The sequence below is a fragment of the Chionomys nivalis genome, chromosome 10 (assembly GCF_950005125.1).
Source record: "Chionomys nivalis chromosome 10, mChiNiv1.1, whole genome shotgun sequence".
In the NCBI taxonomy this organism is placed as follows: Eukaryota; Metazoa; Chordata; class Mammalia; order Rodentia; family Cricetidae; genus Chionomys; species Chionomys nivalis.
Window position 1 is genome coordinate 75,057,561 of NC_080095.1, and position 15,046 is coordinate 75,072,606.

At 41.2% G+C, this 15,046-nt stretch overlaps 1 protein-coding gene across 3 annotated transcripts in view; it reads right to left on the reverse strand.

Moving 5' to 3' along the window:
• Positions 1 to 15,046, reverse strand: part of Immp2l (inner mitochondrial membrane peptidase subunit 2) — an 859,529-nt gene that overhangs the window by 47,882 nt on the left and 796,601 nt on the right. For 2 of the 3 annotated variants that reach the window (XM_057783280.1, XM_057783281.1), the window contains exon 7: positions 1,998 to 2,262. The exons of the other annotated variant lie outside the window; for it this stretch is intronic. In XM_057783280.1, the coding sequence (XP_057639263.1) occupies positions 2,143 to 2,262 (120 nt within the window). In that variant the 3' untranslated portion in view covers positions 1,998 to 2,142. Of the gene's footprint in view, positions 1 to 1,997; positions 2,263 to 15,046 lie in introns of those variants that run through there. 3 annotated transcript variants of the gene reach the window in all.

Consider the following 15,046-nt stretch of genomic DNA (forward strand, 5'->3'; position numbering starts at 1 on the left):
CAAGGCTGATCTCTGACTGTTCAAACTGTTAAAACATTGACTTCTTACTTGCCAGTGATAGGCAGCCACTTTCCCAGTGCCCCTTCCACTTCCTTCTGATCCTACCTTCATGTCAGTAATCTCTCTTCAAATGTCAATTCTATAATCTTCAGTCTTCAGAATTCCTATTTGCTAGGAACTAAAGTTTTAATATATATTAAATATTTTACATTTAATCCCAAGAGATATATCTTGTCATGGGGGGCTCAAAACTCAGAAGAGCAATATTTGGTCAAGTAAGAATCAAAGTAAGAGTGAGAAAATCAGACTGGGGAAGAGAATCAATGGGATTCACTGAAAGACTTTTGGCAGTTCTGCATATAAGAACAATTTCATGACTTTGCTGATAGTCAGGCACAGATGGAGAAGAGGTTTGTGGTACTTCTGACTGTCGCAAATCTCAGAAAGAAGGGGAGCCGTTGCCTTCAGCTGTAGACCCACGAGTGAGTCCACTTGCAGTCAGTGGCTAGTTCTGACACAATGCTCACACAGATCTCCATGGTTAAACCAAAAGCTGCGGCACATCACACCCGTCTGTGCTCTATGCACTGCCATACAGTTCATGAACCAGGCTGGAGATTGAAACACACAATGACTCACAGACAGAGAGAGACACAGGTCATCCTTGAAACAGGAACGCCCCCCTATCATGTACCAGAACCGCTTATATAGAGATCCTTAACTGATAGCCACGCCCCAGCCAAATGCCAGAAACCACTCCCCTGCCATCAGGAACTCCTGGGGTCTCATGCTCAGCGCAACTGCAGGCTGTCTCATAGCAGAGGAAAACAAGTTGTTTACAAGAAATTCAGGATCTGGGGGTTCACAGCTCCCAACACAAAGCAACTGGTTATGGTGAGGAGACAAGAACAGATATGTGGGAGAATGTGTTGCAAACACACATGAAATGATCGCAGAACAACAAGTCATCAAATGAACGTAATATAAAAGTTAAATATAATTCTGATCAGCCGAGCATGTAAGAGCTCGATGTTTGCTGAATCAACTCTTAGAAGGCTAGATAAACTCATATTCTCCTATGACTGTTCTACCACAGTGAACTAGAATCTACATTTGCAAGATGAAATAGAATAAAAAACAACCTGGTGAACAGTAGAAAGTGGACTTAAGTCTTGCTCTTATCATTACAAACCCTTCACCAATGGTAAGCAAGGGTGTTTAATTAAGGTTATTGCCTCCTCTGCAGGGAGTGTGTCTTTATTTAGACAGGTGACAGACGCTGTCACTCCACTATTAAACCTGACTTCAGTATTAGAGTGTTAGATGCTGGGAGAGCACCTGGGTTAAAAAAACAAACTTTATTTATCTGGATTTGATTATTTTCCATTTCAGTTAGAACTTTCTGCCAAATATGATAAAATGCTGAACCAATGAACTTATTCATCATTGTGAACAGGCATGGGATTGCTCAGAAGTTTAATATTAAAAAGGGCCAATAAAAAACACTCGTTTTTTGTCAAGTATTGACAGAACTTTTTTGCCATTACTTTAATTTCTGTCTTGGATAAGAGATAAAACGTTTTTCATTAGTGGATGTTTGGTTAACTGATAATTAAACACCCCAAATGAGATCAGTACAAATCACTGTTTTATTTGACATCACACACAGTTCCTGGGCTTCCTAGCTGGCTGTCACTGTTCTGAGGATACCTTCAATTATAATACAATCACTATCCTTATATGCATAATATGTGGTTTCCCTTGTTCTGTCTTAACATTAAAAGACAAATCATCTTCAATGCACATTAATCTTAAAAATATTTCAGCAGCAGGCTTCAAGGAAAGATCTCATCCTTAACTATGCATATTTTCCAGTTTAACTCTATAAATACACACAGGTAGAATGCTTTCATGTTCTCCAAGGCCTGCATATTTTTGGTGATAAACAATATGGAATTAAATACAACACAAAGCCAGTTTTCATTTAATACTGTTTAATATTGAAAATCTTTTTTTTTTTTTGTGAAATTCCAGACCACCTTAAAGAAATACAGAGGTCTCTTGCTCAGCATCATTGGAGCATCTCTTGGGTAGGATGCTTCTGGTGTCTGCAGCTCCTCCTATGATGGGCCTCTCACGCGGTCACTCATCATTGCTATGGATTGGGAAGCGCTCTGGAGGAAGCACAGATTCCAGTCTCTGCCAACGCTCTGGAGGCCACAAGATATGTGTGGCATGAGCATGCAGAAGTCCCAGAGAAACCTGAATTCAGGGGAAATACAGAGACGAAACATAGAAATCATTTCATACTGACCATTATAAATAGCTTGAAAAGCTCATTTGATTCATGTCTCTGACGTGTCATGGAAAGACTATGACTGAAAACAGAACACTTAGGGTCATTTTCCTAGGGGCTTCACACCTATCAGAACTTGAACCTTTACAACAGTCATTTGAGGGAATTATGGTTTTATTTTTCTAGGACAGGAAACTAAGTTTAGAGAAGTTTAGAAAGTCATGTACATACAATGCATTGGAACCTGGCTTCAGTACTGGGATGACTCCAACATTAACCTCCACCCTCAACAGTCTGTTTACACAGACCTAGGAAACACAAATCCAGTCCATAGTCTCAGACGTCCTCTAGAGTTATGGCCTGAGAGAGACCCTCATAAAACAGTCATAGAGGTCCAAATGCACATTTATATCTCAAAAACATTGTTCCATTGCTGGATGAGCAATCAAGAGTTCAGGTGTGATTCTGGGTGGAGATTGCTGTCCGGGAAAGGAGGAGAGCTCAGGGCAAACAAAGTGTAAGACTAGTAGAGAGAAAACACCAAGATCATGGCCGACTGAAAACCAAACAGCATTTGTAGAGGTGAGCAGACCTCTGCTGGGAGAGAAGAAACCAAAAAGAGAACATAACAAATATAGATGGAATCAGTTCAAGGGAGACCAAGAAGACCTGTTGACTTAGGAATGGGGTCTCTCCTTCTAATCACTCTGAAAATAAGACTTAAAATAAGCACACAATTGGCTCTACCCAGCAAACATCACGTCACCTGTACTTTGCTGCAGTAATTCACTCTCACTACATCTCTGCACACACATCAAAATATACATTATACTTGTCTGCACACACATCGGTGTATATATTATACTTGTCTACGCTCATATCAACTTATACATTATACTTGTTTGCATACACATCAACATATACATAAACTTGTCTGCACACACACCAGTGTATACATTATGCTTGTCTGCACACACATCAGCATATACATTAAACTTCTCTACATACATATCAACTTATACATTGTACGTGTTCACATACACATCAGCATATACATTAGACTTGTCTGCACACACATCAGCATATACATTATACTTCTCTGCACACATATCAGTGTATACATTATACTTGTTCTCTTTTGAAAGTTACTAATATTCTGTGACATTTATACCTAAATACTTCAAAATGTATCTAAGAACTAAAACCTTTCTGACATAAGTACACCACCTTCACCATACAACAAGTATCTCATATTAATACAGTACTAAAGCTCATATACAGTTCATATTCGACACATTGCAGCTGCCCTAGTGGAAGGCTTTTCGAGTCATTTATTTTCAAAATCTAGTCCCATCAAGGATCTCAGACTACATCTGCTGCTGTGAGATTGCTTCCATGCCACCAATTTACTTTACCCAGGGTTCAAGACACTGACTTGGACCATGGCCTATAGCTCGACTTGCCTGGGTTTTTCACTCATGAAAAGACAAAAGGTAAATATGTTGGCAAGAAAAAAATATACGGTTAATATTGTATTTTTCCAGTTCTGTTTGATTGGGTGGCATGAAATATCACTACTGAAAGACAAAGTTCAATAGCTGAAAGTGGGCGTGACTCACTCTCTCTATCAGTTTACACACATTCTAATTTGAAGACGATGAACAATATATAGAGATATTTAGAAACAGTTAAAGATCCTGGATGTCAACTTATCTTATTGTTTTATTGCACATCGCTATTGTGTCTTAATTATTTACACTGGATCCTAAAAAAGTGATTTTTATCTATTTCTTTTTTAATTGGCAATTTCTTTATGAAGATATCTCTTTCTCTCTTAACATCAACTGCTTGTATTTCTTCTGTTTATTTGTCATGTACTTACATTATCTTCTATTACGGTATGTGTGCATGTGTGTGGGTCTCGAGCTAGGGTCTCACTTTGCTTGCAGCCCAGGTTAGCCTTTAATTCACTATCTGGCTCAGACTTTGACTGCACTGGTACTCAGAGAAATTCTCCTTCCACCATCTCCTACAAGACATCCTTCTTTTTTTGTTGTTTGTTTGTTTTCTTTTAAGTCAAAACGCATTCTTATCTTCTGCTTGTTTGTAGGATGTTTGTTGGCCATCTCAGGCTATCACTGGGCTTCTGTGTGTCCTTTAACGGGTCACCTTTGGTCTTTAACCACTTCTTAGTTTCCAGTAGACAGGGCATTTCGGGCTCACCCCGGACCTCATACCTGGCCCACGTGTAATCAGTTATTTCCCGCAGTGCTTTGCTTTCTTTCAGCCAGGGGTGTCAATTGTAAGCAACATCTGGCACTAGGTGTGCCGATGGTCTTGGGTGTTGTTCCAGGAAATATATAGATAAATAAGATAACCAATACCCAAAAGCTGCTCTTCACCTACCACCTTTATATTTTATCTCACTTCTTCCGTAGTAACTGGGTGGTTTCCTTAAACATTTAAACACCCATATGTATGATTCTAAAATGTATAACAATATTTTGAACATAATTGTGTCATAATTTCTACCTACACTAGATTAAAAATCGAATTTTCTTGGAAATCATTTTGGTAGCTGAATAATTACATATTCTGTTGCCAACGTTTGCAGCCTACAGTGCAGGTAAGTTATACAGAAAGAAGGCTCACTGTGGCTCGTGTTTCTGAAAGCGAGAGGTTGGGGTACACAAATGGTGACAGCCTATATCCTAGGAGGTCTGCAGATGGGAAGCAGGGTACACGCATGTGTACACATGTCTGTCTGGTTCCCTCTTTCCTTTGATAAATCTGCTAAGATTTTGTCATAGAAGCTCTACTCTAAAACCTTATGTAACGTTGATCATCTCTCAAAAGCCCCACCTTCCAACACCTAGCTTCCCATATTTCTAATACTTTACAGTGGGAGGAAACTCCAGTGGAAATTCCCGGGGCAGACCATTTCTCTCCACAGCAGCTAAAATACATTTTACTGTAAGGATGTTGGCTGTATCCACAGTTGGTTTAAATCTTTCTTTCCCTCCCAAGTGAGTTATGTTTCCAATTTATAAGCAGATTCATTTGTTTCTACTTACATTCAGTATTAATGTTTGTTTTTAATTCATTTTTATTCAATTTGAGAATGTCAAAAAGTCAAAATTACTTTTTAAATGAGGAAAATGTCTCCTCCTTCTTAATGATGCTCAGATCCTAATCACTAGCTAGAAGTTTACATCAACAAGCCAACAGAATTTAGGCTGCTAATCAGTTGGCCTCAGAATCATGGGAGTAACATGAATTCTCTCATGGGTTAGAATATCATCACAAGAGCACTCAAGTGTGAAAAGTGGGTAGACAGAAACACGTTCTAGAACACCCTAGACAGCCATGGCAACATAGGAGTGGGAAGATGACTCAACAGGTAAGTGCCTGCCACATAAGCATGAGCACCCCAGAATGACTCCCAGCACCCACATAAGAAGGGATCCAGGGGTGAAAGCATGCTCCTGTAATGCCTGCTCTGGGGATGGAGAGACAGGAGGATTCCTGGAGCTCACCGGTCTGCCAGTCTAGCTGAGTGAATCTAGCTGGATGCACAAGGCACAAGCTCTAGGAACACTGATAGGCTTTGTCTAAAAAACAAAGTGGAAAGCAACTGAGAAAGACAGTCGGTATCAACATTTAACTCCTATAAGCGTGCTCACTCGTGTGCATGCACACCCCCATGCATGTGCACACACACACACACACACACACACAAACACACACAACCATGCCAACAGTGTTATCTTCTAGGAAATACTTCACTGGATGTGGGTGAAATTGCAATTTCTGCGTAGCTTTGCCCAAGTCTACATTCAGCTGAGTTAAGGAACAGCCGTCTCCATTTCCTCCATCATAACCCAGTTGTATCTCACGCACTGAGTTGTTTTTCCAAGCTGTTTAACTTTGATCATAAGGGTGATTTGCCAATGTTTCAACTTGGCTGAGCTGTTGCCAATACATTTATTTGCTTGCTTAGTTTGGAGCACAGTTTTAGAGGCAGTGATTTAATTCTGATTTAATACTCCACACTCATTTTACTGAAACTAATCTTGTTTTTTTTTCTTATTCTGAAAATATATTTAAGATACCATTCTCACTTCCTGAAAGAGTTAATCTTAAAAATTATAAATAGCAGTGGTGAAAATTCTGGGGGATAATATGAATATTATTTAAAATGGTGATATAGGAATGTGAAATTCAAGCTTTCAAAATACTGATATTGATATGTACAGAAAATGCTTAATCACTTGCTGAATTATCTTGCAATGATTATTTAATTTTTTTATTGGTAAGTGTCTACAGACAAAGGGAGAATACAGTGAATATGGAAATGTCTGAAATTAAAAAGTAGATGAACTTTTTAAAATTAAGAGTTAGGTGATGGACATAGCTCTGGCCTCCCCACCTGCTCTGTTAGTGAGTGTCTTTAGATAAGTAAAACAGAATTCAGATATACAAGGAAATTTATCTTAATAAGCAGCACATGTGATCAGAGAGGTTTGGCAGATCCAAAATCTGCCCAGAGTCACCAGCAGAATGGAGAGCCAGGGGAAGGTGGTCAGTGGGGAGGCTGGGACAGCCGATGGGCAGAGACGGTACACTGCAAGCTGCTTGCTTTCTCTCTTCTGGCACTGCGCACACTGTGTAACTCAGTCTACTGTTCGACTCAGGCCTTCTACTCACTTGAGGAGGCCCACCCACATGGAAGACAGACTGTTTCATCGAAAAACAAAAATCATCTAGAATATTATTTGACAACATATCCGAGCACTGTGACCCAGCCAAAGTGACACATAAAATCAACACCTGGCAAATTTAATCACACACACACACACACACACACACACACACGCCCTTTGCTTTGTTCCGCACTACAGAAGGCAGTCTTTTGCATGATTATATACATGACTCAGGTCTCACAGTGACTCATGAAGTAGATGCTGTCTCTTTTATAAGCAAGGAAACCAATAAGAGCAAAATATTTTGCAGTTAACACCAAAATAAGTGATTTTCTATATTATAGTTATTATCCCAATATGGCATTTCTGACAAAGGGGCACAGACAGGTCAGGACAATCAGAGTAAAACAGTCCTGGACAAAACAGAACATGGCCACCTACGACTCTGTTGGTTCATGTAAATTCCTGAGAATATCAGATTCATCAAAAGCAAATGGGTGCAACTGTATCCCTCCGAATTTGTGGGATGAAATCCAGATACCCAGTATGCTTCAGGATTTGAAAAGGTCTGCCTGAACAGAAGTCATGAAGTTAAAATGAGACCATGATGCAGACTCATTTGTATTCTTGCAGCAGGAGATTCAGACACAGTTGAGGCCCAGGCGTGCATATGTGGAGGGGAAAGAATGTAAGGACTCATAGTGAAAGCCCTTCTTGCAATCCATGAAAAAGAGGGCTTACTAGAGACCAAACCTTCTGGTCCTTTGATCTTGGACTATTTTCTCTAGAACTATGAGAAAATAAATTCCTCTTGTTTAAGCTACCAATGTTGTATTTTGTTATCACAGACCTAGAAAATGAATATACATGCAAACAAGAAGAAATACAAAGTCAGATACAAGATGTATCCAAATACTCAAACCATAGAACAAAGAACATATTGAGAGGAAAGGGGGAAACTATCGTTAAAGAGGGGAAGAGATATGGTTAGTCTATAAAACAGGTTTCCATTAGGTTAACCTTGACCAACTGTTACAGTTTGGCCTTGATGTCCCTCCAAAGCCTGTATGTTACAGCTTTTCCCCTAGCTCTTTTGGTCCTATGTGGGATAGGGACTAGTGGGAGGTCTTCTACCAACCCTGGGTGTGCTCGCTCTCTTTCCCTCTCTCCCTTTCTCCCCCCCCCCCACCTCTGTCTCACTTTCTGGCACCCCAGTGAAAAGCACAGTTTCTCTGAATGCTGCTGCCAAGATGAGCTGCGTTGTCTCTGGCCCCAAGGGAACAGGCCAACCAATCATGGTCTAAAACCTTTCAAACTGGGGCCCAGATAAATCGCTCCCCCTTTTAGAAGCTTTTCATTTTGTACTTTGAGTTGGTTTTTAATCATTGTTTTCAGACAGAGAATCATTATGTATCCCTGGCTAGTCTAGAACTCAGAGATCTGCCTGCTTCAGCCTCTCCAATGCTGAAATGAAAGCCACTGGCTATGATGTCTGGCTTGTCTTGTGTATTTATTATAATAACAGAAAGCTGAGTACAGCACCAGCCACACCAGTGTCAGAGCGGGAGCTGATCGTCCCTGATCCTTACTCATAGGACTATGCTTCCTTTAATGGGTCTGCAATATTGTTTTGACAGTGAAAGCAAAGATGCACAGCACATTTGTGGAAGCATATTAAAGAATTATTGAAAAATCCTACCAGGTCTCTGTATTGTTAGTATCTGCTGAAGGAGGAAACAGGTTCATCTGCATGTAATAATGAGCCCTTTACAATTAACCCCTTGTCCCTAGGGAGCACTGAGCACACAGATAAGAATCAACCATCTAGAATAATAATCACTGCCTTGCTTTGACTATTTGATAAGCAAACCAAAAACACATGAAACTGGACACTAAGCAAAGTCCAAATTCTCATTTCTAAGCTATGCACAGGCGTCGGGTTGTTCTCGTACCTTGCATGGCACTGTACACATCAGTCTGAAGGTTGATGCTCTTGACCTTAGAGAGCACAGCTTCAGGAAGCACCATTAGTACCAGCTGGAAAGTGGTTCACGCTATCAGTCACCTCGTTTGTTTTGTCTACAAAATGCCAAGGAACCACATGAACTAAATTTCCACTGAATTGCTTGTCTTTGATCGAATTGGCTCCACTGAGAAGTTATTTTGGCTTCTGGTAGGCAGACATACGCGTCCCCAGCCCAGCTCTCCTCCAGGTGCCAGGGGCACAGGTGTGTGAAGCCGTGCTCCCCTCCTCCCTCTCTGTAGGCCTGCAGTGTTCAGAACACACCTCCATTTCTTGGCTTCAGGAGCCTTGTCTTGAAGGAAGGCCTCGCAAGGGCAAAGTAAGGACAGGTAGAAGCGAGACTTCTGAGGTTGGAGAGAGGAGAAAACACAGGAAATAAAGAAGGCTGCTAGTGGGACCAAAGGTTCTTTTAAGAAGATGCTCAGAACAGAGGTGAGGACGGGAGAGGATCAGTGTGTGAAGCGTGACAAAGCCAGTACTAGAAGCTCATTAGGTTTAAATGGTTTTAACACAGAAAAATTAAATACAGTATCCACATTATTAACAAAGAAAATCTGCCTTTGCTGAATCTACTTCATAGCGTAAGAGGTAGAGGTTTCCTCATGAATATGGTCCAATGATAATTATTCTACAATATTAAATCCCCCATAACTGTGTTTGGAGGTCAAATCAAACTGAAGAAAGACCCAGACTTTGAAGGACACCTGTTTAAAACAGGAACTGATTTATCAAGCCTCTATACAATGTCTACGTTTCAATCTGACAACCGAGGTCCTTTACTGATACATTTATTTATTAGTTTACTTACTTACTTCTTTTGTGTTTCTGTGTGTGAATGTGGGCACTGTGCATACAGGGGACAACTTGTGGGACTCTCATTTCACCATGTGAGTCTGGGAACTGAACTCAAGTCACTGGCCTCAGTGGCAAATGCCTTTACCCATGAAGCCTTCTTGTTGGCCCTCCGAACATCTTGATTCTGCACTCTCCTTTAAGAAAAACATTTAATATTCTTCAGAAAACATTATCTGGAGACAGAAGGCTTCTCTGATCACTGATAATGTGTTGTAACGAGGGAATGGCACTGCCTACCTCCATGGTCCCAAGGCGGTTTATCCATGAAACTGAGCGGATAAACCCAGTTTGTGATAAGCAGACACATGAAGAGTGCCTGCTTCCTCAGTAAAGTGACTCCCTCTTATGCAAAGACACTTCAGCATCACAGCTTCCTTCCTTATTGTGGGGAAGTGCACAGGAGAAAAACGAGAAACGTGATGACCTCCCCCTCCCCCAAGGTTTTGGTTTTGATGAGAACAAAACCAGACAGATGTGTAGGAATGGAAGAAAGAAGGAGGGATGCCCTGGAGGAAAAATGAAAACTGGATGAGAAGGAAAAGCAAGGTACAGTGGGCAAGGAAATAATAATTTCTGAACAATGAATTTTAATAATGATATTATGTAGGTACAATATCTATACATGTCATGGAACACTTTGTCTAAATTATGAAAAATAAAGTGTATGTATGATTATAGGGCAGGAAAGTATGGGAAACTTATATACTTTTTAAAATGTGATTGCCTTACTTGTTCTTCAATAATTTTATACATTATACATATATAGACACACATATATAAAATACATTCTAATTACTCTCTACTCTAACTCTCTCAGTTCCCTCCCTGCTTTATCAAACTCCCACCTATTTTATTTTTATAAACCTCTGGTAGCAACACCTGACTAGATGTGAGCTATGAGGTATTATAATATGTAATAGAAGTGTTTATTCATCTCATGCAGTGTGCCAATTCATAATTTACCTGCATAAACATTAATGTGCTTGATTACAAGTGCTGTACTAGACTCTGTCAGGGCTATCGCTTATGTATGGTACAGGCATGGTTATAGACAGATGTTAACATTACCACTGAGAAGTCTGGGTTCTGAAATACGTATTTCTAAGGTGTTAAATGTAGGATTTACATTCAAGTTATATACAAAAGTGAATATTCCACCAAAGAGAACTAATGTCATTGGGGCGAGGGACTTAATCCTAGGTAGGATGACATCCGGCTGGAGCTAGAATTGCAGAGCAAATGCCAGACATAGTCAGGTTCTCCAGGACATCATGATCTGGTAGGAAAGAGAGATGTTTAAGTACCACAGTGAAGCACAAACCTGCCACACTGTGCGTTCAGAGGAGCCATGCAGAGACTGCCTAGATTCATCTAAGATGGCTCAGCACCGGATAACTTCCTCCTTCGGAGGGCAGACTCTGCACTGCCTCTGCCAAGTGTTCACAGAGAGAACCTTCCCTTAATTTATTCAGTGACTTCCAGGTCGGGTAATCTGATAGGTTGACACAATGTAATATTTCGACACTGAAAATGAAGAGCCACCTGCTTCATGGAACACTCGGAATGGTGCTCTTTCAAAGGCCTCACTCCAGGACAAGCATTTTCCTTCGTTACCACCAATTTTAACTTTAATCATTTCAAAGCAATTTTCCCCCTCAAGACTTCACTTTAATCAGAATGCATTTCCAGGTCACTTCATGGCCTCTTCAGGATTCTCGCTAGACAACTACAGAATCATGCATAATCATCCAAGCCCCCCAAGACACCTTCAGTAAGTAGTTAGTTCAATAGTTTATGCAAAAAAAATAGATACAAAACGGGCCTCTAGGGGTGTCTTCAGCTAATTTTCATGAATTAATTTCTCTGGATTAATGTTTATGTACCAGTATCCTTACCACATAATCAAATCACTGGAGGTGAAGTGGTCTAACTCCTCATTTTACAGCTTGATTAAGCAGGTGATGAAATACTTGAGTATAATTTGGATACTGAGCAACTCCCAGCACCCACATTAATCCCCTGGGTGATGACAGTATCAACTGATGCCTTATTGCTTGCTTGTGTGCTTCTCGTAGCTGATGTCCCGCATACCATTTTGATGTAGGAAATAAAAGCCCACATAAACACATGAGGAGAGATGTACAGAAGTCTTTATTCTCATTGAAACTGTCTTATGCCATATTTAGAAGCATTGGGCATGCAGCCACTGAGGGAGACAAATGAGTCATTAGTAAGAGGATATCCACAGCTCGTCCTGCTGTGATGGCGGATGCGACCGATCCTCTGCTGAGGGTGCACCACTACTCACTTAGGTGTGTGGTACCCACTTTTATCTAACATCTCTCTCCGTTTCTTCCACTCACTCTTTTATCTTTTCTCTCAGAATGAAATAGAAGGGCCTCACAAAAATAAATAACCAGGAACAAAAGAAGATAAATATAAGTGACAACTGCAGGACCCAAGGGAGTCCCTGGGAAGAACACCATGCCTGATCCTCAGCTCCCTGAGAACCGAGTGAAGTGGAAAATATGGTAACTTAACACAGCTCCCCTTGGGAGCAGGGAACTTTCTTTTTAAACTCTTGGAAAAACTTTCAATTCCTAAGGGAAGCTAGTTTCTCTATGGTGTGGGTTTTCTATAAAATATTTCTGACAGTGACACAGGACAACGTCAGGCTATACAAGAGGAGCCCCAGGGAGGGCCCAGTATTGATGACGTCAACAAAACCAGAGACCTCAAACCAGACCAACAACTCAATGCAATGGACACTCGCGGGTAACAATATATGCACTAAAGGACTGCGTGACTCACTGTGTCACACTACAGTTTCCACGAGATTTTTCTTTTCCTTTACATTTTATCTTGTTTAATCTAGGGAGGAGGTTGTACGGGTAGAGGGTGGGTGGGACGGAATGGGGAGATGAGTGGGATCAAGATCCATGATGTGAAATCCACAAAGAATCAATAAAAAGTTAAATTTGGAAAACAATGTTTCCAACATAAGGTCTAATGTGGGATACTTTATGGATCATAAGTTACAACATTCACATAGCTAGCAAGTCTCCCCCAAAAGACAGAACCTGAGTTCAGGGGTTAACAATCTGATGCATACTGTTTTGAAAGAAGCTAAAGTAACATGGTCATGTATGGAACTTTCTGGAGATCTCACTTGTTTCAATAATAAGAACTTAGCTTCCACCAAGGTTTGGATACATAGCATGTCTTTCACCTTTTTGTTTCTTACATCTATAAGAGCAGAGTGAGTCGGAACCAGAACCCATACATGCTGCCTTGCTGCTCACCCAGAATACTCTTAGCTTGCAACAGAAGTCCACAAATTCCAAACATGTGCAGGTAGAGGAATGAGACAATAAAATAAAACATAACTGAAGACCCGATTTTAACGCCAGTAGCATTGTTTTCTCTGAAAGATCTTCTAGGCATTGCAGGCTTTAAATATGCATCCATGCAACAAGTCACCCCACCGAGATCAATGCAGGCAACACCCCACGGCAATGTCTGCATTTCTGAGCAAATCTCCATGAAAGTAATGCCCTCTTCTACTGAATGCATCTGGCACAGAACAGTCCCTGACTTGGGCTCAAACATTTGATTCCCACGTGTGTGATTACGAAGGTGGAGGAAGCAGTACAAAGCCACAGACTTACTAGCAGAGACCCGAATGCATGAAGATTTACTGGCTAAGTGGACAATAACCTTCAGGATCATACTACAGCTTTGGAGTGGCAGACAGTGCCCTGAATTGACGAGATCCTACCCCCTAAGGCCTAGCGTTCATCCCACCCATTCAGAGCACTATGAAACATGCTTCCTATGACATCTTCTTTGCCTAGCAGGAAGAAAAAAACATACCAGAATGAATTTGTGTCATGTGCCATTGAATAGCCCGTATGCTGCCCTGCAAACTCTCGTGAAACAACAGCATCCTTGAGGATTTCACATTTCAGATTATTACCAGCTCCACCAAAGCCAAAACGAGCTCCAAAATGCGGCTCATAATCACCAGGTAGCAGAACTGGTACTCAAAACCCAGCACTGTTTCTTAGTTTAAATTCCTACTTGCTCTACCTGCCAGTGAAATGAGGTGTAGAGCCCTGGAAATTGGAATGGTTGGCAAGGGGCCCTGTGGCAACACTTGCTAGGCTTGCTCTCTCCCCAGGGAGGAGTGAAGCCTTTCATTCTCTGCAGAAAACACCAACATTGCGCATTGAGGTTTGTACACAGCCGTGCTAGTCTGTTTGGGAAGCACTGCTGATTTGTAGCGACAGCGTATGTAGCAAGCCACTGGGCTGTGAGGAACATTCGCTGGCAGTGACAGCAAAGCCAGCGCCTGTTACAGCAGTATGGTTATGTCAATGTACATAAAAGCAGTGAAGAAATGTGGTCAGACTCTAAGCTGTGCCCCTTTGGTTCCACACAACAGCTTTGCAACGGCTCGCCGTGAAGGGCGCGTATGCTGTCTACTCAGGCGCATGGTACATAGACTGACTTCAGTGACTAAGTTCACAATTCATAGTGTGATACTCTGTATATTGCAGAAGTGAAGGCTGCAGGATGAGAGTCATTGTTAAGTAACACAGGAAGAATTAGGAAGAGAAAGACAGGTTCTAAACTAATTGGGGAAGCTTCCATTGACCGCAACCCAAGGGAGAAAAAGTAGACAGAGAAGCAGACAGAGAAGCAGCAAAGCAAGAGGACAGTAGCGAGCTTTTTCACAGTAGTAGAAGCAAGAACACAGCTGTGTATGGAAGGAAAGTAACGACGGTGCTCTATGAAGGTACAGCGGCAGCTCTGGCATGCTATAAAAGGCCCATCATAAATGTGTCTCTTTTGCTCTTTTCCCAGTCCTCCTCAATTTGTACCCTCCTTGAAAAGGAATTGCTTGGTAACACCTCTGGCCACTGGCATGTTCTACTTCTGCCTCCAGGAAGGGTTTCCCCTGCTTGTTCCAGCATAACTCATCTTCATCCTCACAGAGAGTTTATTTGCCTGCTTTTCCTGGAAGGCTTCCATGGTCTTTCCACTCTCCAAAAGCACACACAGATATATACAGTTAACACTTATCATGGTGAAACAACACTTACTTCATCTTTTTCTCTCGTATTAGGTATGAGTTTCTGGAAATGGATACCTTTTCATATTCTGAAC